The following is a 27,610-nucleotide window of genomic DNA, read 5'->3' as shown; positions in this document are numbered from 1 at the left end:
CCCATAGACAACATCATACTCAATGGGCAAAAACTGAACCCCATCCCCATGAAAACAGGAACGAGACAAGGATGCCCTCTATCACCACTCTTATTTAACATAGTACTGGAGGTCCTGGCCAGAGCAGTCAGGCAAGAAAAAGGAATAAAAGGAATCCAAATAGGGAGGGAAGAAGTGAAACTCTCGCTGTTTGCAGACGACATGATCTTATATACAGAAAACCCCAAAGAATCCATTGGAAAACTCTTAGAAGTAATCAACAACTACAGCAAAGTTGCAGGGTATAAAATCAATTTGCATAAATCAGTAGCAGTTCTATACTCCAGTAATGAACCAACAGAAAAAGAACTCAAGAATACAATACCATTCACAATCGCAACAAAAAGAATAAAATACCTCGGGGTAAATTTAACTAAGGAAGTGAAGGACCTATATAATGAAAATTACAAGCCCTTTCTGAGAGAATTGGATGACGACATAAGGAGATGGAAAGACATTCCATGTACATGGATTGGAAGAATAAACATAGTTAAAACGTCCATTCTAACTAAAGCAATCTACAGATTCAACGTCATCCCAATCAGAATCCCAATGACATTCTTTACAGAATTAGAACAAAGAATCCTAAAATTCATATGGGGCAACAAAAGACCCCGAATTGCTAAAGCAATCCTGAGAAAAAAGAACAAAACGGGAGGCATCACAATCCCTGACTTCAAAACATACTACAAAGCTACAGTAATCAAAACAGCACGGTACTGGTACAAAAACAGGTGCACAGATCAATGGAACAGAATTGAAAGCCCAGAAATAAAACCACACATCTATGGACAGCTTATCTTTCACAAAGGAGCTGAGGACATACAATGGAGAAAAGAAAGTCTTTTCAACAAATGGTGCTGGGAAAACTGGAAAGCCACATGTAAAAGAATGAAAATTGACCATTCTTTTTCACCATTCACCAAAATAAACTCAAAATGGATCAAAGACCTAAAGGTGAGACCTGAAACCATAAGGCTTCTGGAAGAAAACGTAGGCAGTACACTCTTTGACATAAGTATTAAAAGGATCTTTTTGGACACCATGCCTTCTCAGTGAAGGGAAACAATAGAAAGAATAAACAAATGGGACTTCATCAGACTAAAGAGCTTCTTCAAGGCAAATGAAAACAGAAAAGCAACCCACTAACTGGGAAAAAATATTTGCAAGTCATATATCTGGCAAAGGCTTAATATCCATAATATATAAAGAACTCTCGCAACTCAACAACAAAACATCAAACAACCCGATCAAAAAATGGACTGGAGACGTGAACAGACATTTCTCCAAAGAAGATATACTCATGGCCAATAGGCACATGAAAAGATGCTCATCATCGCTGACCATCAGGGAAATGCAAATCAAAACTACACTAAGATATCACCTTACACCCGTTAGAATGACAAAAATATCTAAAACTAATAGCAACAAATGTTGGAGAGGTTATGGAGAAAAAGGAACCCTCCTACACTGCTGGTGGGAATGCAAACTGGTGCAGCCACTATGGAAAACAGTATGGAGATTCCTCAAAAAACTAAAAATAGAACTACCATACGATCCAGCCATCCCACTACTGGGTATTTATCCAAAGAGCCTGAAGTCAGCAATCCCAAAAGTCCTGTGCACCCCAATGTTTATTGCAGCACTGTTTACAATAGCCAAGACGTGGAAGGAACCTAAGTGTCCAGCAACAGACGAATGGATAAAGAAGATGTGGTACATATATACAATGGAATACTACTCAGCTGCAAAGCAGAACAAAATCATTCCATTTGCAATAACATGGATGGACCTTGAGAGAATTATGTTAAGTGAAATAAGCCAGCGAGAGAAAGATAATCTGTGTATGACTCCACTCATATGAGAAATTTAAAACTATGGACCAAGAACAGTTTAGTGGATACCAGGGGAAAGGTGGGGTGGGGGGTGGGCACAAAGGGTGAAGTGGGGCACCTACAACATGACTGACAAACATTAATGTACAATTGAAATTTCACAAGATTGTAACCTATCAATAACTCAATAAAAAAATGGTAAAAAAAAAAAAAAAAAGAATGGTTGATTTTCATTCTTTTACAAGTGGCTGTCCAGTTTTCCCAGCACCATTTGTTGAAGAGACTTTCTTTCCTCCATTGTAGGCCCTCAGCTCCTTTGTCAAAGATTAGCTGTCCATAGATGTGTGGTTTTATTTCTGGGCTTTCAATTCTGTTCCATTGATCTGTGCACCTGTTTTTGTACCAGTACCGCGCTGTTTTGATTACTGTGGCTTTGTAGTATGTTTTGAAGTCAGGGATTGTGATGCCTCCAGCTTTGTTCTTCTTTCTCAGGATTGCTTTAGCAATTCGGGGTCTTTTGTTGCCCCATATGTATTTTTGGATTCTTTGTTCGATTTCTGTAAAGAATGACATTGGAATTCTAATTGGGATAGCATTGAATCTGTAGATTGCTTCAGGTAGTATGGACATTTTAACTATGTTTATTCTTCCAATCCATGAACATGGAATGTCTTTCCATCTCTTTATGTCGTCGTCGATTTCTTTCAAGAAGGTCTTGTAGTTTTCGTTGTATAGATCTTTCACTTCCTTGGTTAAATTTATCCCAAGGTATTTTATTCTTTTTGTTGTGGTCGTGAATGGGATTGAGTTCTTGAGATCTTTTTCTGTTAGTTCGTTGTTAGCATATAGAAATGCTACTGATTTATGTATGTTGATTTTATACCCTGCAACTTTCCTGTAGTTGTTGATTGTTTCTAATAGTTTTTGTATGGATTCTTTGGGGTTTTCTATATATAAGATCATGTCATCTGCAAACAGCGAGAGTTTTACTTCTTCGTTGCCTATTTGGATTCCTTTTATTTCTTTTTCCTGCCGAATAGCTCTGGCCAAAACCTCCAGTACTATGTTGAATAAGAGTGGTGAAAGTGGGCACCCTTGTCTTGTTCCTGTTCTGAGAGGGATGGGTTTCAGTTTTTGTCCGTTGAGTATGATGTTGGCTGTGGGTTTGTCATATATGGCCTTTATTATGTTGAGGTACTTTCCTTCCATACCTATTTTATTGAGGGTTTTTATCATAAATGGATGTTGAATTTTCTCGAATGCTTTCTCTGGATCTATTGAGATGATCATGTGGTTTTTGTTTCTCATATTGTTAATGTAGTGAATCACGTTGATTGACTTGCGGATGTTGAACCATCCCTGTGTCCCTGGTATAAATCCCACTTGATCATGGTGTATAATCTTTTTGATATATTGCTGTATTCGGTTTGCCAAAATTTTGTTGAGGATTTTTGCATCTATATTCATCAGTGATATTGGCCTGTAGTTTTCCTTCTTTGTGTTGATCTTGTCAGGTTTGGGGATCAGGGTGATGTTGGCTTCATAGAATGTATTATAGAGTACTCCATCTTCCTCTATTTTCTGGAACAGTTTGAGAAGGATAGGTATTAAATCTTCTTTGAATGTTTGGCAGAATTCTCCAGAGAAGCCGTCTGGTCCTGGACTCTTATTTTTGGGGAGGTTTTTGATTACTGTTTCTATTTCTTTACTTGTGATTGGTCTATTTGGATTCTCTATTTCTTCCTGATTCAGTTTGGGTAGGTTGTATGAGTCTAGGAATTTATCCATTTCTTCTAGGTTGTTCAGTTTGTTGGCATATAGTTTTTCATAGTATTCTCTTATGATCCTTTGTGTTTCTTCGGTATCTGTTGTGATTTCTCCTCTCTCGTTTCTAGTTTTGTTTATTTGAGACTTCTCTCTTTTTTTTTTAAGTAAGTCTGGCTAAGGTTTTCTCGATTTTGTTAATTTTCTTGAAGAACCAACTCTTTGTTTCATTGATCCTTTCTACTGTCGTTTTTGTTTCAATATCATTTATTTCTGCTCTAATTCTTATTATTTCCCTCCTTTTACTGACTTTGGGCTTTGTTTGTTCTTCTTTTTCTAATTCCGTTAGGTGTCATTTGAGATTGTTTATGTAAGGTTTTTCTTGCTTATTGAGTTGAACCTGTATTGCAATGAATTTCCCTCTTAGGACTGCCTTTGCTGCGTCGCAAATAATTTGGTACTGTGTGTTTTCAATTTCATTTGTCTCCTGATAGTATTTGATTTCTTCTTTAATTTCTTCAATAATCCATTGTTTGTTCAGTAGCATGTTGTTTAGTCTCCACATTTTTGGCCCTTTCCCAGCTTTATTCTTGTAGTTGATTTCTAGTTTCATAGCATTGTGATCAGAAAAGATGCTTGATATTATTTCAACCCTCTTGAACTTATTGATGCTTGCTTTGTTTCCCAAGATATGGTCTATCCTTGAGAATGTTCCATGTGTGCTTGAGAAGAACGTGTAACCTGCTGTTTTTGGATGAAGTGTCCTATATATATCAATTAGGTCCATCTGATCTAATTTTTCATTTAATTCTATAATTTCCTTGTTGATTTTCTGTCTGGATGATCTGTCCATTGGTGTTAATGGGGTGTTGAGGTCCCCTACTATTATTGTATTGCTGTTGATGGCTCCTTTTAGTTTTGTTAATAGCTTCCTTATGAATTTTGGTGCTCCTGTGTTAGGTGCGTATATATTTATAACTGTTATGTCATCTTGGTGGAGCGTCCCTTTTATCATTATATACTGCCCCTCTTTGTCTTTCTTTATCTGTTTTGCTTTGAAGTCTACTTTGTCTGATATAAGTATGGCGACACCTGCTTTCTTTTGTTCATTATTAGCTTGGAGTATTGTCTTCCACCCCTTCACTCTGAGTCTGTGTTCGTCTTTGGGGCTGAGGTGTGTTTCCTGGAGGCAGCATGTTGTTGGGTCTTGTTCTTTGATCCATCCTGCCACTCTGTGCCTTTTGATTGGAGAGTTCAATCCATTCACGTTTAGTGTGATTATTGAAACGTGGGGGCCTACTGTTGCCATTTTATCACTTGTTTTCTGGTTCTTTTGCATTTTGTCCTGATGGAGAGCTGTTACTTTGTGTTATTGACCTTCTGCTTATCTCCTTTGTTTTGGATTTTGTAACCCCTTTCCTTTTTTTGATTTTTCAGGAATGAGTTTCTTCCTGAGCAATTCTTGAAGGGGAGGTTTTGTGGTGATGAACTCCCTTAACTTTTGTTTATCTGGGAAAGTTTTTATTTCTCTATCGTATTTGAAGGATATTTTTGCTGGGTAGAGTATTCTTGGCTGCAGGTTTTTGTCCTTCAGAGTTTTGAATATTTCATTCCAATCTCTTCTAGCCTGTAAGGTCTCTCCTGAGAAATCTGCTGATAGCCTTATGGGGTTTCCTTTGTAAGTTATTTTCGTCTGCCTGGCTGCCCTTAGTATTTTCTCTTTGTAGTTGACTTTTGCTAGTTTCACTGCTATATGTCTTGGGGTTGGTCTTCTTGCATTAATAAAGTTTGGAGATCTATTGGCTTCTGTCACGTGAAGTTCCATCTCTCTTCCCACGTATGGAAAGTTCTCAGCTATTATTTCTTTGAACAGGCCTTCTGCCCCCTTCTCCTTCTCTTCTCCCTCTGGTATACCTATAATCCTTGTGTTGCATCTCTTAATTGAGTCAGATAATTCTCGGAGAGTTTCTTCATTTCTTTTTAGTCTTAATTCTCTCTCCTCCTCTGCCTGCAGCATTTCTATATTCCTATCCTCCAGATTGCTAATTCTGTCCTCCATATTATCGACCCTACTGTTCAGAGAGTCTGGATTTTTCTTAATCTCCTCCATTGTGTTCTTCATCTCCAATATTTCTAATTGGTTCTGCTTTATAGTGTCAAGCTCTTTTGTGACATAGCTCCTGAACTCATTGAGTTGTCTACCTGAATTCTCTTTTAGGTCGTTGAGTTTTTTCATAATGACAGTTTTGAAATCATCGTCATTTAGGTTATAGATTTCATTATCTTTGGGATTGTTTTCTGCATGCTTATCATTTTCCTTCTGTCCTGGAGATTTAATATATTTTTTCATACTGCTTGATGGCATGGATTTGTGCCTCCACATAGGGATAGAGTTTAGTCGCTGCTTCCACTTGTTGCGACTGGTGTGGGGGAGGGACAGCTTTTTAGACTGCCCCAACTAGGAAACCTGTCAGCTGTTACTGACTGGGCCTGGACCCCTCCTCATAGTCACAGTGGCCCTGTGGGGTCCCTCGTCAGTTGTGGGGGCAATTGCAAGGGGGCCTCAGGCTGCTGGTACCTACTGCTACAGCCCACCTAGACGCACACCCTCCTTGTGGTCTGCAGCAGTGTTGTGGGCTTTCCCATCAGCCAGGAGCAGGATCACCTATAATCTCTGATTTGTCCCTAACAGAGCCCACCAGATCACACTTGTCCACTATAGGTCCCAGCAGAGCTATGGGTATCTTCTGCAGTCTGTCGTTAGCTCACCTAGCTGTGCTACTTTTGCCCCAGGGCCTTCCCACCTTGTGATTGCCAGTCGGGACCTCTCCACTAGTGCTGTGCAGAGGCTTTCACTGAGGCTGCTGTAAGAACCTGGAGTTCCCCCCGGGCTACGTAGCCATTTCACTGGAGCTCTACTCTGCCCCACTTCACTCTCATGGGATCTCTGGGAGCCCCTTGCCTCGTCTGGGACACGGCCAGAGTCTGTGGGCCTGGCAGTGGCTTGTAAGCTGCTGCCTTGTGGGGAATTCTGCCCTAGGGAGCTTCCCTGTGTTCCGAATGCTGGGCGGAGCCTCCCTGCCAATGGTGTGCAGCGGCCCTCCCTGCTGGGGGGATGTGGGACCCTGGAGTGAACCCCTGGGCTGCAGAGCCGGGTGTTGGAGCTCCACCCAGTCCCCAAGTGTGTCCATGGGATGTCCAGGCACCCCCTGCAGCGACCCATGCACTGGAGACCGTGAGCCCAGTGGCAGCTTGTAGTCTGGACATGCCCCAGGGGATCCGCCCACCAGGAGCTCCCCTTTGTCCTGGATTCTGGGTGTGGCCTCCCTGCTAATGGCGAGCAGAGGCTTTCCCTGCTAGGGAGATGCGGGACCCTGGAGCCTTCCCCCATGCTGCAGAGCTAGGCACTGGAGCTCCAGCCGTGTCCCTAAGCAGGTCTACAGGAAGTCCAGGTGCCCCTGCACTGCACCGTGCACCTGAGACCGTGAGCCCAGTGGCAGCTTGTGGTCTGGAGCTGACCCGGGGGATCGGCCCACCGGGAGCTTCCCTTTGTCCTGGATTCTGGGCGTGGCCTCCCTGCTAATGGTGAGCAGAGGCTTTCCCTGCCAGGGAGGTGCAGGATCCCCGAAGCCTTCCTCTGCGCTGCAGAGCCAGGCGCTGGAGCTCCAAACGTGTCCTCAAGCATGTCTACGGGAAGTCCGGGCGCCTCCTGCACTGAGCCGTGTGCCAGAGACCGTGAGCGGTCTGGTGCTGTGCCAGGCCTGCCAGGAGCTTCTCTTTGTTCTGGCTTCTGGGTGGGGCCTCCCTGCTAATGGCAAGCAGACGCCTTCCCTGCTGGTGGGTGTGGGACCCTGGGGAATTCCCTCTGGGCTTAGGTGTGATCGCGGGGGGCTTGGGTAGGAGTGTTGTCACCTGTTTCCACCGTCGCTCTGCTGGTGAGTGCACACTCCTGCCCTTGGTGTGTGGCGATGCTATGGGGGAGTCTGCTGGAAGAGAGCCTCCTGCAGGAACTAGGCTGTCCGGAGGTTGGGGGTCAGGGTTCGGAGAGTTTTCACTTATTTCCACCTCCTCCCAGGGGGAAGTCCGTCCGCCTTCTGATGTGTACTAGCATGAGACTTTTAGGTGTCTTGAGATGCTATCTGGATATCCTTTGTTAATCGGTGAATGTCCAATTAGTTGTAGATTCAATGGGGGAGAGACAAAGAAGACCTCTCACTCCGCTATCTTGGTCCCGCCCCCTTGATCAATAATCTTTTGATAGAAAGCACTGCTGATCAAAATATTGTCTCTCGGTGCCAGAGTGGTTGTTGCCTGCCCTGGGTCCATCATGTCCCTTAGTGTTAAGCTTTTACTTTGTAGTAATGAAGTTTTCTATCTCCTTGTGAGTCGGTTTGTGCACAGTTATCTAGAAATGTGTCTATTCTGCTTAAATATTGAAATTTGTTGCCACAGACATATTATCATTTTTGTATCTGCATCAGCTATAGTTATGTCTCCTTTTCCATTTCTGAAATTGGCCCACTCCCGATTTCTCTCTTGTTATTTGAGAATTCTTGTCAGAAGTTTGTTAATTGTGTGAGTCTTTTCAAAGAGCCACATTTTGGCTTTATCTATACTTTCTATTTTATGTTTGTTTTCTATGAATCTGCTCATTTTGTCTTTATTATTTACTTCTTTCCACTTTCTGTGGGTTACTTGCTCTCCTTTTTCTAACTTTTTGAAATAGATATATAGCTCAGACCATTTCAACCTTTTTTCTTTTCAAATAGAAGCATTAAGGCTATAAAGCTTCCTCTAAGCACTGCTTTAACTGCATTCCCCAAGTTACCATGTGGTCACAATGTTACCTGATACCCATTTGGATTTCTGCTTTGATTCATGCATTTTTAGAATTCTGTTTCTTAATTTCTCCAAATGACTTTGTCTTGTTATCTTTTTGTTATTGCTTTCTGCAGGGGAGATGGAGATGTTGGAAAGCAAGAAGGCCATTCTTACAAGAAGGCAGAGATGATACCATTATTTTTTTTAACTTGGAAAAAAACCTATAGACATAAAGTTTTCCTTAAGGAAGAACAGTTTTTACCTTCAAATAGATGAGATAGTGACTCAGACACCAGGCTGATGAGTGACAGACAGCCTGGTGCTGGCAGGACAGAAATTCTGGGTCCTACCTGGCAGAGGGGACTAGCTTTGATGAATGGAAATCTCCTTCTGAGAACAAAGTGAGGGAAACACAAACCACTGATAGATTCTTCCTTCTCTACCCACAGATCTTCTGTATCAAGATGTCCTGACCTGACAGCACCATGCCTCGGCCCCCAGGGCCTCACCCTGCCTCTACATCTGCCTCCAAGTCCACAGAACCTTCCTCCCTCTTGGACCTTCTCCCCCAAGAGCTCTTGGATCTGACCCATCTTCTCTACTGGCCTCCAACCCCAGGGGATGAAGGGGACCTTTTGGCCTCCACCAGCCCCCAGACCTCCACCTACCACCTGAGAGGTCCTGCCCAAGCCAGCTGTGCCCTGGGAGGATTCCTGGAGGTTATCCTTGTGGCCAGAGACCACCAGGGCAGACCCAAGACCCACAGTGAGGATCTATTTTGGGCACAGCAGCTGACTCCTGATGTGAAGGTTGGATCCCTGGGGATGTCCAGGTTCTGGAGAATGGCACATACCTGTTGTCCTTCCCTCTGCTCTGGCCTGGAAATGCTCAGGTGCAAGTCAAGCTGTTCCACTCCAACAAGGCAGTTGGAATTTTTTGGAGAATCTGAAGAAAGCAAAGGGCCACAATAGATTTCATGAGGTATTTCCAGGGAATATGAAGATAGGTCAATAGAAAGTACCAAAACTGAAATACAAGGGCAGAGAGAGAGAGAACAGAACGTGAAAGAACTTTTGGTAAATACTCAAAGGTCTAGGATATGGGTAATTGGAATCCCAGGAGGAGAAGAGAGAGAAGAGTTGTGCAGAAGAAATATTTGAAAAGACAATGGGTAAAAAATTTCTAAAAATATAAACTATTAACCCACAGATCCAAGATATTGAGTAAACTCCAAGAAGAACACACACACACACACACACACACACACACACACATCCCCTTAAACAAATCACTTTTAAACCAATGTAAACCAAAGAGAAAGAGAAAAATCTTCAAGGTAGCCAGAGGAAAAATATGGCAACTTACATCAAGAGGAAGAAAGATATGAGTTACAACAGAATTACATCTTCAGGTAAGAGGCTAAAAGAAAATGGAATGACATCTTTCAAGTGCTAAAGGAAAAAGCTACCAACCCAAAATTCTATACTCAGTAAAAATGCCTTTTTCTGACAAACCAATGCTGGGGAGGATATGGGGTAACTGGAATTCTCAAACACTGCTGATGGGAATGCAAAATGGTACCGCCATTCTGGAAACAGTTTGGCAGTTTCTTATAAAGTTAAATATTACACTTACTATACAACCCAGAAATCATACTCCTGGGTACTTGCACCAAAGAAATGAAACCTATGCTCATACACAAAAGCCTGTGCATGAGTGTTTATAGTGACTTTATTCATAATCACTCAAAACTGGGAACGACCCAAATATCCTTCAAATACAACACCAATATAAACAAATTGATACATCCTTACTGTGGAATACTACTCAGTAATAAAAAGGAACAGACTACTGTTAGATTTAACAACATGGATGAATCTTTAACATATTGTGCTAAGTGAAAAGAAGCCAAACTCAAAAGGCCACGTATTCTATGATTCTATTTATATGACATTCTGGAAAAGGTAAAACTCTTTGAAAAGGAAACAGATTAGTGGTTGCTGGAGTCTGGAGATGGAGGGGGAGAAACTGACTACAAACGATCATGAGGGAAGTTTTTAGGGTCATGGAATTGTTTTATGTCTTAATTGTACTTGCAATTACACGACCATATATAAGTGTCAAAAGGTATAGTTATGACACTACAAAGAGTAAATTTTACTCTATGCAATTATACCTCAATAACACCAAAATTTTTTTAACGACAAAGATATTTTTAATATGTTTAAATCCATTGATAATCTGTCAACTTTTAAGGAATTATCAGAGGGAAAAATCTTAGTGAGCCTGGGAACCCAGAGACGAGGGTGGTAATAGACCACTGAAGCTTACTTTCCCCTTGGGGGCATTTGCCAAACTCAGCAAACTTGAGATGGGTGTTCAGGAAGCCAAGAGCAGGAGACAATGTGGGGAGCCTTGGACAATGTGGGTAGTCTTACAAGAGATTGCACACCGGCGTAAAGCCAGGGTCTCCAAGTTCTACACCTTCAAACTGTGTGAACTAGAAACCACCACCCTACATCTAACCAGAAGACAGCAAAGAACCTGACTGTCGTGGACAGACCATGGTCCAGAGTGGTCAGAAAAATGTCTTCCTAGAGAATTGATACCCACAAGCCAGCCCTCAGGTGGATGTGCAGCCCAAATTCACAAACCAGAGTGGTCTGGAAAATCTCAGGCTGTGTTAGCTTAACAGGGTCTGGGAACTTATTGGCCTAGATTTTTGGCAGAAGCAAATACTAATTTCTTTACAGAATCCCATTATTGCCTGGGATTCTTTCATGCCAGTTTCGTAACCTCTGAATCCAGTACCAAATTAATAAACAAGGGATCTTGTTTGTGTCACATTTAGATTAACCATAAGGTGTTAATACTAATAGAGGTAACTTACCAAGAACAAAACACATTTATGACTTAGATCCATTATCTGTTTTTTCACATTCTTTGTGGGCTTAAAACCATCTTTCCCATTGGTTACTTTTTGATCTTCCTCTTTCCAATTTCTTCTTTTATTTTTTTTGCTCTTGTTAGCAGCTTCAGCTTAACTTGTCATTCCAATGTCTAATATTAAATTAACTCTGACTCGTGCTTCTGTTTTTATTCTTTTTCCACCCAGCTTTATTGAGGTATGATTGACAAATAAAAATTGCATACATTTAGGTTGTACAACATGATTTCTTAATGTGTACAATATGATGACTTAATATATGTATACATTGTGAAATGATTACCACAGTCAAGCTAATTAACCCATTTATCACCCTCACAGTTACCATACTCTCATGTGTGGCAAGAACAAAGATCTCCTCTCTTAGCAAATTTCAAGCATGCAACATGGTGTTATTAACTTTAATCACCAGGCTGTACATTAGATCCCCGGAAATCATTCATCTTATAACTGGAAGTTCGTACCCTTTGACCAACATCTCATTTCCCCTACTCCTCAGCCCCTGGAAGTCACCATTTCATTCTCTGGTTCTATGAAGTTTTTTAGATTCCATGTATAAGTTAGACCATACAGTATTTGTCTTTCTGTGTCTGGCTTATTTCACTTAGCATAATGTCCTCCAGGTTCATCCACATTGTCACAAATGGCAGGATTTTCTTCTTTTTTAAGGCTGAATAATATTCCTCTGTGTGTTTCTACATACACACACATATATCTCACATTTTCTTTATCCATTCATCTGTTAATAAACACTTAGGTTGTTTCCATATCTTGGGTGTTATGAATAATGCTGCAATGAACATGGGAGTGCAGATATCTGTTTGAGATACTGATTTCATTTCCTTTGAATATATACAAGGAAGTGGGATTGCTGCATCCTATTGTAGTTCTATTTTTAATTTTTTGAAGAAAGTTCACATGATTTTCCATAATGGCTATACCAATTTACACTCTCACAAGCAGTGTACAAGGGTTCACTTTCCTCCGCGTCCTCTCCAATACTCACTGAATCTTGTCTTTTTTATAATAACCATCCTAACAGGTATCAAGTGATATCTCATTGTGGCCTTGATTGCATTCCTCTGAAGATAAGTGACACTGAGCACCTTTTCATGAACCTGTTGGCCGTTTGTATGTTTTCTTTGGAAAACTGTCTTTTCATGTCCTTTACCAATTTTTAAATTGAAGTATTTTTATTATTTGGCTATTGAGTTCTTTATATATTTTGGATATTAGCTTCTTATGAGATATATGGTTTGCAAGTGTTTTCACCCATTCCATAGGTTACCTTTTCATTTTGTTGATCGCTTCCTTTGCTGTACAGAAGCTTTTTAGTTTGATGTAGTCCTGTTTGTTTATTTTTGCTTTTGTTGCCTTTGCTTTTGGCGTCATATCCAAAAAATCATGACCAAAACAGATGTCAAAAAACTTTTTCCCTATGTTTATTTCTAGGAGTTTTACAGTTTCAGGTCTTACATTTAAGTCTTTAATCCATTTCGAGTTAATTTTTGCATATGGTGTAAGATAAGGGTACAATTTCACTCTTTTGCATGTGGATACCCAGTTTTCCCAACACTATGTCATTATTCATAAGACTGAGTACTATATGTGAAAATGAATTACAGCTATCCACAATAAATGAATAAACCTCAGGATCATAATTTTAAGTGATAAAAAGAAAGTTGTAGAAGAATATTTACAATATGATTTCATTTATTTTAAGTTCGAAAACATACAAAAATAATCCTTGTGTAGAAATGCAAACACATTTGGTAAGACTACCAAAAAATTCAAGGAAATAAAGAACCCCATTCAAGATAGTGGTTGCCTCTGAGGGGCCAGGAAAGTAATAGGATTGGAGAAAAACATAATGGAGACTTCAAAGTAATGATAATATATTTTTCTTAAATTGGGTGGTGAGTATGTTGCATTATGGTTCTTCATACCTTTTAGTCTAGAGATGTTCTCGTGACCAATCAACAACAAAAAAATTTATTTAAGGTGCGTGAAGAGAAAGAAGAGCCCTCAGTATGGACTGAGAGGGAAGTGGGCAGTAAGTGCAGAATGGAGCAGTGTATGGTCAAGGAAGCCAAGGGGGCATGTAAGTTTCAAGAAGGAATGTCAAGTGCTACTAGGCAGTCAGGTAAAATGAGCACTAAGTGTCCCATGGAGTTGGCAATTATGACGTTCATGAGCAACTTCGTCCAGAGCCCTTTCAGTGGAGTGGTCAGAGTGGGAGCCAGACTGAGCAAGACAGAGAATGGAAAATGCTGAAAAGGAATCAGCAAGGATATAAAGAAAATGTCTAGTAGGAGAGTGGGGGACTGCTTCTCTTCTGGAGGTGAGCCTGGGTGCAGATGCTGACAAGATTTCTGGTAAGGTGTCTTGAAGCAGAGATGGCTGGAACAACGGTCTTTGCTTTCTCTGTGAGGTTAGAAGTGCTTCCTCCTTCTGGGGCTGAGGAGGGAATGGTGTGGTGTGATTGACAGGACTGCCTTGGGGAATGGGAGAAGGCATAAAAAATGTGCATTTAAGACCTATCTACAACTGGAGATGGTGAACATTTAGCATCACCAATTCATGCACACACCCATTGTGGTAGATCGCAACCACGAAAATCTCCACAGATCCTTTACAGCTCCTTCCATCTAGAGCTGGAAGCTATCTCCTTATTCCTGAATCTGGACTGTCATTATGACTTGCTTTGACCAACGGAATGTGGTGTAAGAGATATTGTGTATTTCTGAGCCTAGACATCAACTGGCTTTACAGCTCCTGCTCGAGCACTGGGAACGCTTCTGCCACCATGTGAAAAAGCCTGAGCTGGCTTATTGGAGGTTGAGAAACCATACAGAAAGGGCCCTCAGCCATCCCACCAATTCCAGCTGAGGCCCCTGATGCATGAGTGAGGCCATGATAGACCACTCACCTCCAACCGAGACAGTCAGATATAAAGTCCAGAATTGTAAAAAATAATAAACGTTTGTGGTTTTAAGTCACTAGGTTTTGGGGTGATTTGTTATGCAATAAAAGCTAATTGGTATACCATCAGTTCACTCAACAATTTTTAAAGCACACTCATAACTGCCTGGTTATTTCTAGTCATTTTCCTTTTGTCTGAGTTTTCATCCACTCCTTGATCCTTTTAGAATGCAAACTCAAGAAAAAATTTCTCCAAACAAGCTCATATGTCTCCTATTACTAGAAAAGGAAAACTATGAAACATTATTTGTGAGTGTGTATTGCTAGGAGGTTTAGGGCCAAATATAGTTTTCAGTTTCAGGAAGTGTCCTGATAAAGCTCCCAAGTTCCTGATAAAATTATCTTTGCCTTCTACCTAGTTTCTAATCTCTCTTTTAATCTTTAATTATACCATATAGTATGCATATATCTATGGTGGCCACTTGGAATCCTTTTTGGAAAAAGGAGTAGTTAAAATTACGAATAATATTCTCGTACCTGAACTCAGGCTTTCAGCCCCTCACCATCACCTTCATTCTTGTCACAGACACTTGCCTCTTCAGGAATGTGACAAAGCTCTCCTTCGGATTCTTTCTCTGATCCACAGCCAGATGGCAGCCAAGAGAGGCAGCAGCTTGGGTGAGTGCATCTGGGATAGTTAGGGGTAGAGGTTAGCCCACCTGGAGGGTTCTGTCCATAACTGAGATTAGCCTCTCCCTGCAGTGGTTAAGGGATGGGCAGTGGAGTCTGGAAGCCTGCATTCACATGCATGCTCTGACATTTACCAACTCACTTCACTTAATTTTCCCATCTAATGTTAAGAGGATGGTTAAAGTATATGCATCTGGAACAGAGTAAACACTCAAAAATTGTTAGCTCTTTTGACTAATTTAGCCTGTTCCATTTTTCCCATTCCTATAGCCCTGTCCCTGTGGCGCCTGTGCAGCTCTGAGTTCCTGGTCCCAAAATTCTCTGGCTTCTATCACTGAGATGTGTAGTGCTCACTGTCCTGCTCTGGCCACTCCTCCTCCACTGTTGACAGCATCCTGGGCTGCCTGACTGACTGCTCATCCACATGGTGGGGGACTCCACACTTCGGCAGTGGTGGGAGTATCTGAAGGAGGGTGCAGGCGTGTCTGGAAGGCAGCAGGCAGTCCAGCCAAACTGGAGCGGAGAGTCTGCCTTGAGGAGGACTGGGTGAGAAAGTTTGGGTTATTCTGCAGGCCTTGTGGAGCCATTGAACATTGCGAGTAGAGGAATCTAATCATATGGGTCAAGTTTTCTTAAGAGGTTTCACAAAAAGAAGCTTGAAAGAAACTTCTAAGAGGACAATCGCTCTGAGCCCAGTCTCCTAATATCTTAAGCACTGCTTTCCCTGTCATCAACCCTTCTCCACACCGTCCTCACTGCCTCCCTGTAATGGATCATTTCCACCAGTGTTTGCATCCATTCAGGGCTATTCTTGTTGTAAGTAACTGAAGACACAGTTAAAGCAGCTCCGGGAGGAAACGAGTTAATTGGCCCAAGTGGCTAAAGAGTTAAGGAGTGAATCTGGCTTTCAGCAAAGACTGAAGCTGGTCATCAGGTCTGTTTCTCTTAACTGCTCACTTCTGCCCCCTTCTGTTTAGCTTCATTCCTGGTCTGCATTTGGTGGCCCAGCAGCAATGGGCTCTTCCAAGAAGGTGGCAAGATGACCCATCCTCCCATGTCTGTCTTGCAGGAAAGAACTTGACTTTCTTCCACTAGCTCCAGCAAAAACCCTCGGATTATCAAGACTGGACTAGTTTAAGTGACCCATCCATCCTGAGGACAATCAATGGGGCCAAAGCAATGTGTTGCTCTAGATGACGAGGCCTGAGTAATGGGCAGAATATCCATGTTCTGGAAAGTACGTCGAAACTGGAATTTTTGTTTGTACAGGTTGAGTGCATAGCTCTAAATAACCAGCTCCCTCCTCTGTCATCCTCCCCATAGCCCTGAAGCTGGTGGATCTACATGCCAGATATCAGATGGGGCCCCTGATGGCCGTGGAGATCACTCGGGGCATAGTGCTACACTGGCGAGCCCACAGCTGGCCCCTGTGCTGCCTCTGCACACCAGGGGCCTCTCTGCGCTCCATGGTCTGGGAGCCTGGTGACCAAGCTGGGGGCCCCTGCATGTGGTGGTGCTGGACCTGGGTGCCCACTTCACCACCTTCCCCACACCCATCTTTGTGCAACAAATGGCAGGGACTCAGGTTGCTGCAGCTGCACTGCTGGCCCAGGAACCCCGTACTCTTGTGATCATCAAACTGGCCAACACTGGCTACCAGTCTGTGTATAGCAGTGACTAGTTCACCTGCCAAATGAATTGGCTCCTCTCAGGTGCCTTTGCTGACCTCCATGTGGACTTTGTGGATACCTGGGAAATGACCTCCAGGCTGGCCCTGCCAGACAGCATCCACTCAAGGCCACTCATCATCCACAATGAGGTGGACTTCCTCCTGCCCTTCATCTGCACCCCCGCAGTGCTTCTGCAGGTACTGAGCTGGGTGGGTGGAGAGCTGGGGCAATGATCAAGCCTGGAAGCCCTTCCCCTCAGCTGACTGTACCTCTCCTCTTACCTCCACCTAATGCACAGGCAAAAAATCAACCAGCAAGAATTGGGATGTGGGTGGTGGCAGGAGAGGGAAGCCTGGAAGTGGTCCAATGCATCTTAAAAGGTTTAGTTCCCATGTGGAAAAGCAGTGCTGAGGGGATCAGAGGGTGGGAACAGAGTCAACAACATCTATCACATCAGTACATATGAGGACTGTGATATTCTGTGCCGGAGTCTCCATTGAGAGAGTTAACCAGCTTTGCAAAGATATAAGAGATGGATTCCATTCCAGTTGATCAGAGCCACCTTGGTGGAAAGCCTGCCTATATATATAAAGATTTTTATGGAATTATTTGTAAAATAAAATATTTCTCCTAGTTCTAAAATGTAATACATGTTTTTTGTAGAAAATTTGAAGTACCAAAAAATTAACAAACAAAATAAAAATCACCTAGAATCCCATGACTTGGAGATAATCACTTTTTTTTTCTGACAGTCTTAAGTTCTTTATTGCCTTTTTTGGGAGTGGTGAATAGACAATCAAGGAAAAAGAATTGTGACTCACATTTTGGTCGTTATCAAGGGAAAGACAAAGGAACAACATAAAGACATGGAATCTACAGCAAGCATTTGGTGGAGACAGAAAGCCTGGGTGGAGGTGATCAATGATCTAGAGGATGAGAAGAAATCCTCCAGATTGTTTCTGAAATCTTGGACAGGGCATTGTTTTTCCACTGGATGTAGAAGATACGCAGCTCTATATTTTCAGATGATCCCCCACTGACCTGTGGTCCCATGACAGTAGTAATTGTGTCTTCTCTTAGGGCTGTTGTGAGAATTTAGGGAGATGAGGTGGATGGGAACAGAACAGAGCTCTGTTCTCTGATTGTTCTTTCCACTCCCAGGAAGGGGCTCTTAGTGAACCATGAGGCAGAGCTCATAGATTGGTGGGATGTTGCCAAAGCCTGAGACCTTTGGTGTGATGTCGATGTCAGAAGGTGGCACCAGTGGGTGTAGGGAGAAGTTCTGTAAGATGGAGGTGAAGTAGAGAAAGAGTTCCATGTGGGCCATGGCCTCACCCCAGCAGATGTGCTTTCCAGGGGAAAAAGACACAAAGGCTTCACTCTTCTTGAAGTGGCCCTGGTCATCCAAGAAGTGTTGGGGATAGAAGGTGCCTGGGGTCTTTGAGGACTGAGCCAATCAGGGGAAACTTGTCACTACCCTTGGGCAGAAAGTAGTCTCAGAAATGAGTGTCCTGGATGACATTATGGGGAACACCCATGGGCATGATATCTGTCAGTCTCTGTATCTCGTAGATCATGGCATCTGTGTAGGGCATCTTGACCTAGTCATCCACACTTGGGATCTGGTGTGGTCCTATCACCTGGTCAATCTCTTCATGGATCTTGGCTTCCACCCCAGGATGCTTCATCATCAGTAGCAATCCATAGCATAATGTAGAGCTCACAGTCTCTGTGCCAGCAAAGAAGAGGTTGAAAGTGGTGAGGACCAAGTCCTTGAGGTTGAATTCCATGTGGGGTTTAATTATATCCTGGTACATCTTGATGAGGAAGCAATTAATGAAGTCCCGAGGATTTTGAGGGTCAAGGGATGCTTCTTTAATCTTGACCCTAGAGGCAACGAAGTCCTTGAGCTCCTCTACCAAGGTAGATGTGATTGTGTCTTCCTGGAAAATATTGCATAATTCTGGAATACATGTCATATAGCTGTGCCCACAATGTGCTCATCTCAGTGAAACTCTCACTGATCATCTGCAGCAGCTTTAGGAACTGCTTGTCCTCATAGTCAAAGCAGCTTCCAAAAATGACGGAACTGATGATGTTGGAGACAGTGTGGCTCAGGAAGAAAGTACGTTCAATGTAGGCACCCTTGGTCCTCCATAATTCCTCCACTAGGAAGCCAGCCTCTTCCTGGATTGGCTCCTCAATGTTCCGCTTTCTCACCCCAAGGTCCCGAAGGATGGTCAGGGAGAAGCATCAGAGAATCTTCCATCATTCTCCATTAGCCATAACTGCACCATGACCTTGGAAATTTCACTCTACCATAGCCAATTCTCCAGGGCCACTGAAATAATCTGCTTGGTCTACCAGCAGTAGACCACTTCATGTCCACATGAAACAACTACCGGCCCGGGGACCCAGGTACATGGTGAAGACTGGACCATATTTCTCCCTGAGCTTCATGAAAAACTGAAAGGTGGAAACAGTATGGACTTGCAACAGGTTCCCCAGGAAAGGTATTGCTGTGGGAACTGGGGGCAGCTTTCCTCCTTTGTTGATCTGTTTCCAAGCAATGAGGATGAGCAGACAAGACAAGCAGAATGCCAGAAAGATGGTGAAGGCTCCTCCCAGCTCCATGATGCCAGGTCAAAGGGCCGTGTTCGGGGCACCAGATCCTGTCTGGTAGGCTCTGGGTGCATCTTGGTGAGAGGTGAGACCTCTCTAGAGACTGAGACACTGGTGGCGGCCATTGTTGTAACACAGTACAGGCATGCTGACACAGATGCTGGCAGAGGTCACCAGAGCTCTTACCCTGGACTGGAGATAATCACTTTTTTTTTTTCTGAGGAAGATTAGCCCTGAGCTAACATCTGCCAGTCCTCCTCTTTTTGCTGAGGAAGCCTGGCCCTGAGCTAACATCAGTGCCCATCTTCCTCTACTTTATACGTGGGACGCCTACCACAGCGTGGCATGCCAAGCGGTGCCATGTCCGCACCCGGGATCCGAACTGGCGAACCCTGGGCCGCTGAGAAGCGGAATGTGCCCACTTAACTGCTGCGCCACCGGGCCAGCCCGATAATCACTTTTGAAGTACAGTTCTTTCCAAAAATTTTTCAATATGTGAAAAAAAATTTCTATCCTTCTTCCTTTTTTTTTTTTAACTTGAGGCATACATCATGGGGTTTTTCCAAGGTCGTAATGGACATTAAAGAGGATTTTGGTACGCCGGTTGGTCAGCCCAAGTCCTCCAAGAAGCAGGTACCAAAAGGATTAGAAGTGCAAATATGTTTGGAGGAAACGCCAGTGAGAGGTAATGCGGAGGTAGACAAGTAAGGCTGGGAGAGTTGTCAGACCATGATGCAAGGCCGACCTGGAATAAAGGAGAGAGGGAAGGAAGCTTGGGTAGAAGCATTCTAGGTCACTGTGCAGTCTAAGGAAAGATTGGCAAGATCATTGGGAAGTCCTTGAATCAAAGCTGAAAAGCATTTGAAATCAAAGCATCTCCCAGGAATGGCCAGCCTCAGTATCCCTGCCCCACTCGGTCACTGGATGGCAGCAGCCCATGGGAAGAGAGGCCTCACTAGGAGGGATTTCAGAGTATAGAAGCTGGGGCTCTTGGTCAAGTATGATCCCTGTAGTCAGATTGCAAAATGCATTCTCATGGCCACCAGGGCCCACCTCTTGCACTCGGCAAATCTACTTTTCCATACAGGGTCAGAAAGCACCTCCTCCGTGGTTCTCATGGGCTTTACTTCCTGAGAGAAGACTCAGAAGAGGAAAGTTAGTGAGATGACACACAGCCCTGATTGCTGCTGTGCATCTCAGAACTGCAACTGGTACTCATCTTCTCCTTCCTCCACTATTCATTCTACATCCCTTCACCCTTAACTGTCACACCTCAGCAGATCTTGGTGGCCTACCTGGTGGCGTGGCCCCAAGCTTCATTCCTGAGGGACGTGACTCATTGATAATCATGCCCTTCTCTGTCTGGGTTTGCTACACATGTTGGTTCCAAGTTACAATGGTGTGTGGGAGTACCAGGAGGTGGCCAAGAGGATCATTTGCATTTCACACAGATTCCTCTCTGCTCTCACACTGTGCAAGTAGATCTCTCTCCTCCTGCTAATCAGGATCAATTATCCCTGTCAAGTTGTTAACTCATCTTGTGCAAGGAGTCCAAAGGCACTGGTGGCAGTAGTCACTTAGTTCAAGGACATCCTTGCTGTATCCTCAAACAAGAGTGTGCCCCTTTGGGCATTAGAACCTCCAACCCTGGAGGAAGCACATATTCCCCCAGTGAGTCATTAGGTGTGATGCTTCCAACCCTTGATTCCTATTGGAGACACAGCATCATTTAGGGGTCTCTGATCTAACAAATAAATGAAGGAAGGCATGCCATCCTATTAGAGTGTTTCCACCAAGCTGGGGCTTCAGCTGCACCTTCCGAAGGCCATTCCAAGATGCTGTAAGGCTGGCTCCCTCTGACTGATGCAGTATGTGATAGGAATGGCAGGTTCCATGGTCAGGAATTTAGTCCCACTCCTCTGTGAGGTGAATCACCTGGTTGGATACTGACCTGCATGGGATTCCATGTCACTGGATCAAGCCATCAATAAGCCCCAAGATAGTAGTTCTGGCTTAGGCTCTGTGGCAGGAAAAGGAAACCCATACCTGGACTAGTATCCAAACCTGTGAGGATGAACGGCTGCCTCTTTCAGAGCATGGCCGTTGGGACCCTGGGTTAATTATGCTGTCTGTAGTTTGAGGTCTGTAGGCCATTTTCTCATGGCTGCCACAGTCCTCATGTAGCTGAATTATATTTCCTGATTTAAAAAGAAACACAAAGCAATGTTAAGCTTTTCCAAATGAACTTTTGAACCCTTTATTTTTTAAAGTTTGAATTAAAGGGATGATGTGGCAGATGTGAATACCTTCCCACTTTAGTCCATTCTTCCCTTCCTCCTTACTAAAAAAATCTTGATTTTTTTCCAGAGTAGCCAAGTTCTTGGTGAAAAAGCCACATTTCCCAGACTTTCTTGCAACTAGGGGTTGCCATGTGACATAGTTCTAGCCAATGACCTATAGAAGCTGACGTCTCTGAGTTGGGCTTCAGGAAAGTTCTTTAACAGGCAGAGAGACTTGGCTGGTACATGTCTTTTGCCCTTTTCTCTTTCTCTTCTTTCACCTACTAAGATGCAGATGTGGTGCTGGAGGGAAGCAGGCATCTTATGACCACAGGGAACAAAGCACGTTCTAAGGTTGGTTGAAAGGAAAAGATACAGGAAGCCAGGGTCCCTGCAGATCTGGTGTCACAAATCTACTGTGTCAGCCTTGGGCTGCCTACTTCCAGAATTTATAATGCTAATGAGTCAGGGTAGTTTTAGGATGTCTGGTGCTGAAGCAATCTGGGGAGGGGTGGTCTTCCTGCAAATGTGTGATTTCTCTGCAAGACAGCAACATCTGTAAAACAAGGACAGCAACTTCTGCAAAACAGAACACATAGTTCCTTTCTGTCTGAAAAACACTTGACAGATTATGTTAGTCATTAACCAGATCCTCAGTAACCCTTTCTTTGCCTGGTTCCTTGGTCACAATATGACCCAGCAATTTCACTTCTGGTTATTTATCTGAAGGAGAGGAAAACACTAACTCAAAAATGTATCTGCATCTCCATGTTCACAGCAGCATTATTTACAAGAGCCAAGACATGGAAACAACCTAAGTATCCATCAATGGATGAATTGATAATGAAAATGTGGTGTGTATACATGTGATGGAATATTACTCAGCCATAAAAATGAAATTTTGCCCTTTGCAACAACATGGGTGGACTTTGAAGGCATTTTGCTAAGTGAAATATATCAGACAGAGAAAGACAAATACTGTATGATCTCACTTATATGTCGAATGTAAACAAAAGAGAGATCATAGATACAGAGAACAGATTGGCAGTTGCCAGAGGCAGGGGTTGGGGGAAGGGTGGGCAAAATGGGTGAAGGTGGTCAAAAGTTGCAAACTTCAGTTATAAAATAAAGTCATGGGGATGTAATGTACAGCTTGGTGACTATAATTAGAACTACTGTATTGCACATTTGAAAGTTGCTAAGAGAGGAGATCTTAAAATTTCCCATTACAAGAAAAAAAATTTGTAACTATACCGGTGATGGATGTTAACTAGATTTATTATGGTGACCATTTCACAACATATAAAAATATTAAATCGTTCAAATCATTATGTTGTACACCTGAACCTAATATAATGCCATATGTAATTATGTCTCAATTTTTTTAAAAAAAGAGGGTCTTTCTTGGGTTAGTCATATGATAGACTTTCCCCAGTGATTTATTTCTATTCTTGCTACAACTTTTTAAAATAAATTCAAATTGATAGGAAAAAATACTGCCATGTAGCAATTTATGGATTCTCAGCCTCACTGATGAAGTAACGCTAAGGAATAAAAGTGAGCTGAATATGTAAAAGCTCGACATTCCACTCTTCCTCCTTCCTTATGAGAGACTTATTTTCCCATAACATGGTACAAAGTGTCACAGCCACACTCACCTCTTCACAGCTTGAGTCTTAAATGATGACTGTGTCAGCTTCAGATTCTTACAATTTCCTTCATAAGAACAAGGAATGTTTTAATTTATTCACAATTTTTGCCTGTCGACTTCAAAGGCAAGATTGCATATTTTTTTTGGAACTTGTAAAGGAAAGCTCCCAGTTCTCAACTACTCAGGACATAGAGAGCCCTGGGGCTTCCAATCTTCTGGCTGTCTCTGGCTTATACTCAACTACTCAAAAATATTTTCTGAGAATCTATTGTGTGCCAGGCTCTGTGCAAGGTGCAGGGAATGCCATAGAAAGCAAAAGCAAGCACAGTCTCTGCTCTCATGGAGGTTCAAGGCTAGTGAGGAGAGAGTGTTCAATCAAATAAACAGAAAGGGTAAACTGTGATGCCGTGATGACTGTTAGAAAGAAATAGCACCAAGTATCAAGAACGTGTGTCACAAGTTATGCTGATCTGGTTTTGGGGATCAGGAAAACTTCCCAGAAGAAGTGATGTTTGTGTTGAAGTCTGAAGGCGCTGTGGGAGTTAATGCAAAGGGAGAAGTAGGATTAGGGAGAAGCAGCATTTCAGGTAAGGCAAAGATCAGATAACTGCCTTGTGGTGGAAAGTTGTGCAGGAAGTTGGAGGAGCTGGAAGTAGAGCAGGATACCTGGACCCAGAGAGCAAGGCAAAGGATGGAGAGATGGAGAGAGAGGTCGGGGAAGGGGGAACAAGCATGACATGGAAGGCCATGTTTTTAAAGTTCTGCTCTCTCACATAATGGGACACCACTAAAGAGTTTTTAGCAGCAAAGTTGACTCTCATGCTCAGAACTCTCTGTCCTTTCTGATCAACTTTTTTGTAAACCTGAAACTGCTCTTTAAAAAATCTATTATTGGGCTAGCCCAGTGGCATAGTGGTTAAGTTTAGGTGCTCCACTTCAGTGGCCCAGAGTTTGCAGGTTCAGACCCCAGGAGCAGACCCAGCACTGCTCATCAAGCCATGCTATGGCAGCATCCCATATAAAATAGAGGAAGATTGGCACAGATGTTAGCTCAAAGCTAATCTTCCTCACACACACAAAAAAAGTGTATTTTTTTAAATGGGGGGGGAAACAATGGAATGGTGGATTTTATATTTGCTCCTCACCCCCTAAATCCAGTCTCCAACCTTCTCCACCCTGCATACCCCAGGAGGCTGATTCCTAGGACCCTATCACCCAGGTGCATTTGGCCTCTTGCTTCCTATTGGGACCTGCCAATGGGAGACCCCTGCTGACCAAGGGGAGGAGATCTCCTTGCTGAATCACTCTGGGTTGCTGTTTTCCTCTACTCCCTAAAACTATGGCTACTTATCCCAGATTCTGGTAATTGTTCCCTCTCTTTGCCTCTTCAGACCTATGGGTAACAAACACTCTACACCCTTGATAGCCTGATATGGTCCACCATCCCTGTTGGCATCCCATAATCCTTCCTGTTCCTTTGTAAATTGTCCCCTTATTAAACTCTCCTCCATTACCTTCACTTGAGAATGCCATCTGTCTCCTGCCCTGAGTGATACAAATAGAAACAAATCTCCCAGAATTGCCTGACATTATTTAATTATTTAATTTAAAAAGAGAAATGTCCCGACTGAGTGGGCCTGTTGAGTGCCAACTAGGAGAAATAAGGACAAAATTTACATGTGTTTTAATGAAAGGTAAGAATATCAGGCAAAGAAAAAACTCTTAAGAGTTTTCAGAGTAAGAGCAAGTCACATACAAAGGAGCAAGATTCAGATGGCTTTCACAGTCGTGACAATGAAGTAACACTGTTGAAGTATTGGGGGAAGAGAATTTTGAACCTAGAGTTTTGTATGTCACCAAATTGCTATTCAAATGTGAGAGTGTAATAAAAATACTCCCAGGCGCATCATGCATCAGAAGGTTTACTAGACAAAGATTCACTTTTAAAATCCTTCTTTATTATTCAAAAAGGATAGAACCAAATCCAGGAGATGCCACAAGAGATATGGGATGTAAGGTGTATTTTATTGTCCAAAATGTATTGTGAAACTGAAATCAATGTGAAGGAAAAAAGTGTGTCCATAACTAAAAACCCTATGTATTATCAACATGATTGGGCTCAAGAAGGGAAAATAAGGAACATGAACATGTGTTTAAGGTTTTGTATTATTGGGAAGAAGACATTAACCGGGAAGGAAGGGACGAAGGAATGAAGAAACAAAGGAAGAGAGGAAGGAAAGGGGAAAAAAAGGAGAAAAAAGAAAAAATAGCAGATCAAACTAAAATTTAAAAGTGAAAGAGTATAAACAATCCAAATATATAAATAATCACAAGAAATGCAAATTAGTTAAATTAATCACTAAATGGAAGACTGTCAGATTAGAGTTTTAGAAAAGCTGGTAAAATAGATGAGATTAAGTAAAAACCCTGTAATCTTTCACTTTAATTGGAAGTACCAGTATAAAGTCATGATGGCTTTTGAGTTAAAAGATAAAAGTATTTCATAGTTCTGTCCACTGAAACAGTGAAATGATAACCACATGGAATGGGCACTCATAGAACCAAGATTATGGTCTTGAATTATCATTTCCCACTAAAAGGAACTGAGGCTTGTTGGGGAAATGCCTGATTCCAAGTCTGGGATGGAAAATGAATAAAGTTTGCCTGGAACACCTTGCCATGCAGTTCCTCAAAAATTAAACGTGGAATTACCATGGGAACCAACAATTCCAATCCCAGATATATACCCCAAAGAATTAAAAACAGGTACTCAGAGAATGATGTCAGCATCATGGCAGAGTGAGCTTGCTTGGGACTCTCTCCCCTCCAACATACAACAAAAAGGAGCAACCATATTCCAACAGAAAATATCCTAATAGCACAGGAATCCTCGGAGAGTCACACAGCCACAAGATGGAGTGCGGAGAAGCTGGCACCCCCACCTCAGAGGAGCTGGAATGGGGTAAGAGAGAACTTCGCTCCCTCCCCTAAAGACTAGGTTTGCTGCCACGGGAGGCCCTGTGAGGAAAGGAGTCAGGGAGGGGTCGCACATCCACGGGATCACCAGGACTTCCACGGCCCTTGCAGCCTAGAGGGAAGCCCTCTAATGGGGTGAGACCTCACCAAGCTAAGACTCCGGGAGATCAGATAGTGAGAGCTGATTGGGAAACAGCGGGCTGCACGCAGGAGACAGTGCCCCTCCCCTGACCCAAACCACACCATCCTAGCTGATGGTGAAGGGCTCAGAATACATGGCTTTCGACCCCCATCCAGTGGCGATAGGCTGTAACTGCAGCCAAATATTATCACAATGGAAAAATTTCATTCTTCCAGCATCAGACAGTTCATCAAACCTCCAGAACAGAAAGAAAACAATAAATACCCTGAATTCAGTCCTGAGGACTCAGAAATACGTAAACTAAATGATGATGAATTCAAAATAGCTAGCATCAAAAAACTCAATGAGGTAAAAGAGAATGTAGAGAAACTATTCAACTAGTTCAGGGGCTACTTCACAAAAGAGATTGAAACTATAAAGAAGAATTAGTCAGAAATACTAGCGATGAAAGACACAATGGAAAAGATAAAACAAAATACGGATTCCCTGAATGCTTGTGTCAACACCATAGAGAAGCAAATCAGCATAATTGAAGATAGACATGTTGAATTGATAGACAGAGGAGGAGAGAGAACTGAGGCTAAAAAGAAATGAAGAAAGTCCCCAAGAAATATCCAACTCAGTTAGGAAGTGCAACATAAGAATTATAGGTATTCAAGAAGGTGAGGAGAAGGAGAATGGATCAGAAAGTGTGCTCAAAGAAATAATAGCAGAGAACTTCCTAAATCTAGGGAATGAGAGGGAAATGTGTGTGGAAGAACCTTTCAGATCTCCTAGATTTGTTGATGTAAAAAGACCTACTACAAGGCATATAGTAGAAAAACTGGCAAAAATGAATGACAAAGAAAGAATACTCAGGGCACCAAGGCAGAAGAAAATAATGTACAAAGGAACCCTTATCAGACTTTCAGCAGATTTCTCTGCAGAAATCCTACAAGCTAGGAGAGAATGGAATGACATATTCAAAACTTTAAAAGATAAAAATCTTCAGCCAAGAATACTCTATCCAGCTAAAATATCCTTCAGATATAAGGGAGAAATTAAATCTTTCCCAGACAAACAAAAGCTAAGGGACTTCGTAGCCACAAGACACCCCCCCCCCCCGCCAAGAAATCCTCAAGAAGGCCCTCACACCTGAAAAAAGAAAAAAGGGAGAAAGGGGTCACAAAACACAGAGTAAGGAGACAGATAGAATCAGAATAGGGTAGCAAATATTCAACTATCGCATTAGGCTAAAGGGAAGGAAAACACC

The 27,610-nt window shown here is 42.6% G+C and overlaps 1 protein-coding gene and 2 pseudogenes across 9 annotated transcripts in view; 2 read left to right on the top strand and 1 right to left on the bottom strand.

Annotated features, from left to right (window-relative positions):
• LOC111776188 (paired immunoglobulin-like type 2 receptor beta) overlaps positions 1–16,476 on the top strand; it is a 47,699-nt gene extending 31,223 nt beyond the window's left edge. For 2 of the 9 annotated variants that reach the window (XR_011424261.1, XR_011424266.1), the window contains 5 exons: positions 8,909–9,870; positions 14,915–15,006; positions 15,289–15,564; positions 16,088–16,255; positions 16,342–16,476. Coding sequence is in view for 1 of the 9 variants with exons in the window: in XM_023655322.2 (XP_023511090.1) it covers positions 8,909–9,047 (139 nt within the window). In the remaining 8 variants the exon portion in view is untranslated. The other 7 variants (XR_011424260.1, XR_011424265.1, XR_011424262.1 and 4 more) reach the window with 5 other exon arrangements.
• On the top strand, positions 13,803–16,921 carry LOC102147501 (NXPE family member 3-like; annotated as a pseudogene).
• A 938-nt stretch (positions 16,922–17,859) lies between these two features.
• Positions 17,860–19,322, bottom strand: LOC100068805 (cytochrome P450 2G1 pseudogene; annotated as a pseudogene).
• Between the last annotated feature and the right edge of the window lie 8,288 nt (positions 19,323–27,610).

The sequence above is a fragment of the Equus caballus genome, chromosome 13 (assembly GCF_041296265.1).
Source record: "Equus caballus isolate H_3958 breed thoroughbred chromosome 13, TB-T2T, whole genome shotgun sequence".
NCBI classification, from domain to species: domain Eukaryota; kingdom Metazoa; phylum Chordata; class Mammalia; order Perissodactyla; family Equidae; genus Equus; species Equus caballus.
Note: the sequence above shows the minus strand (reverse complement) of the source record. Positions and strands in the feature narration are given on the sequence as shown.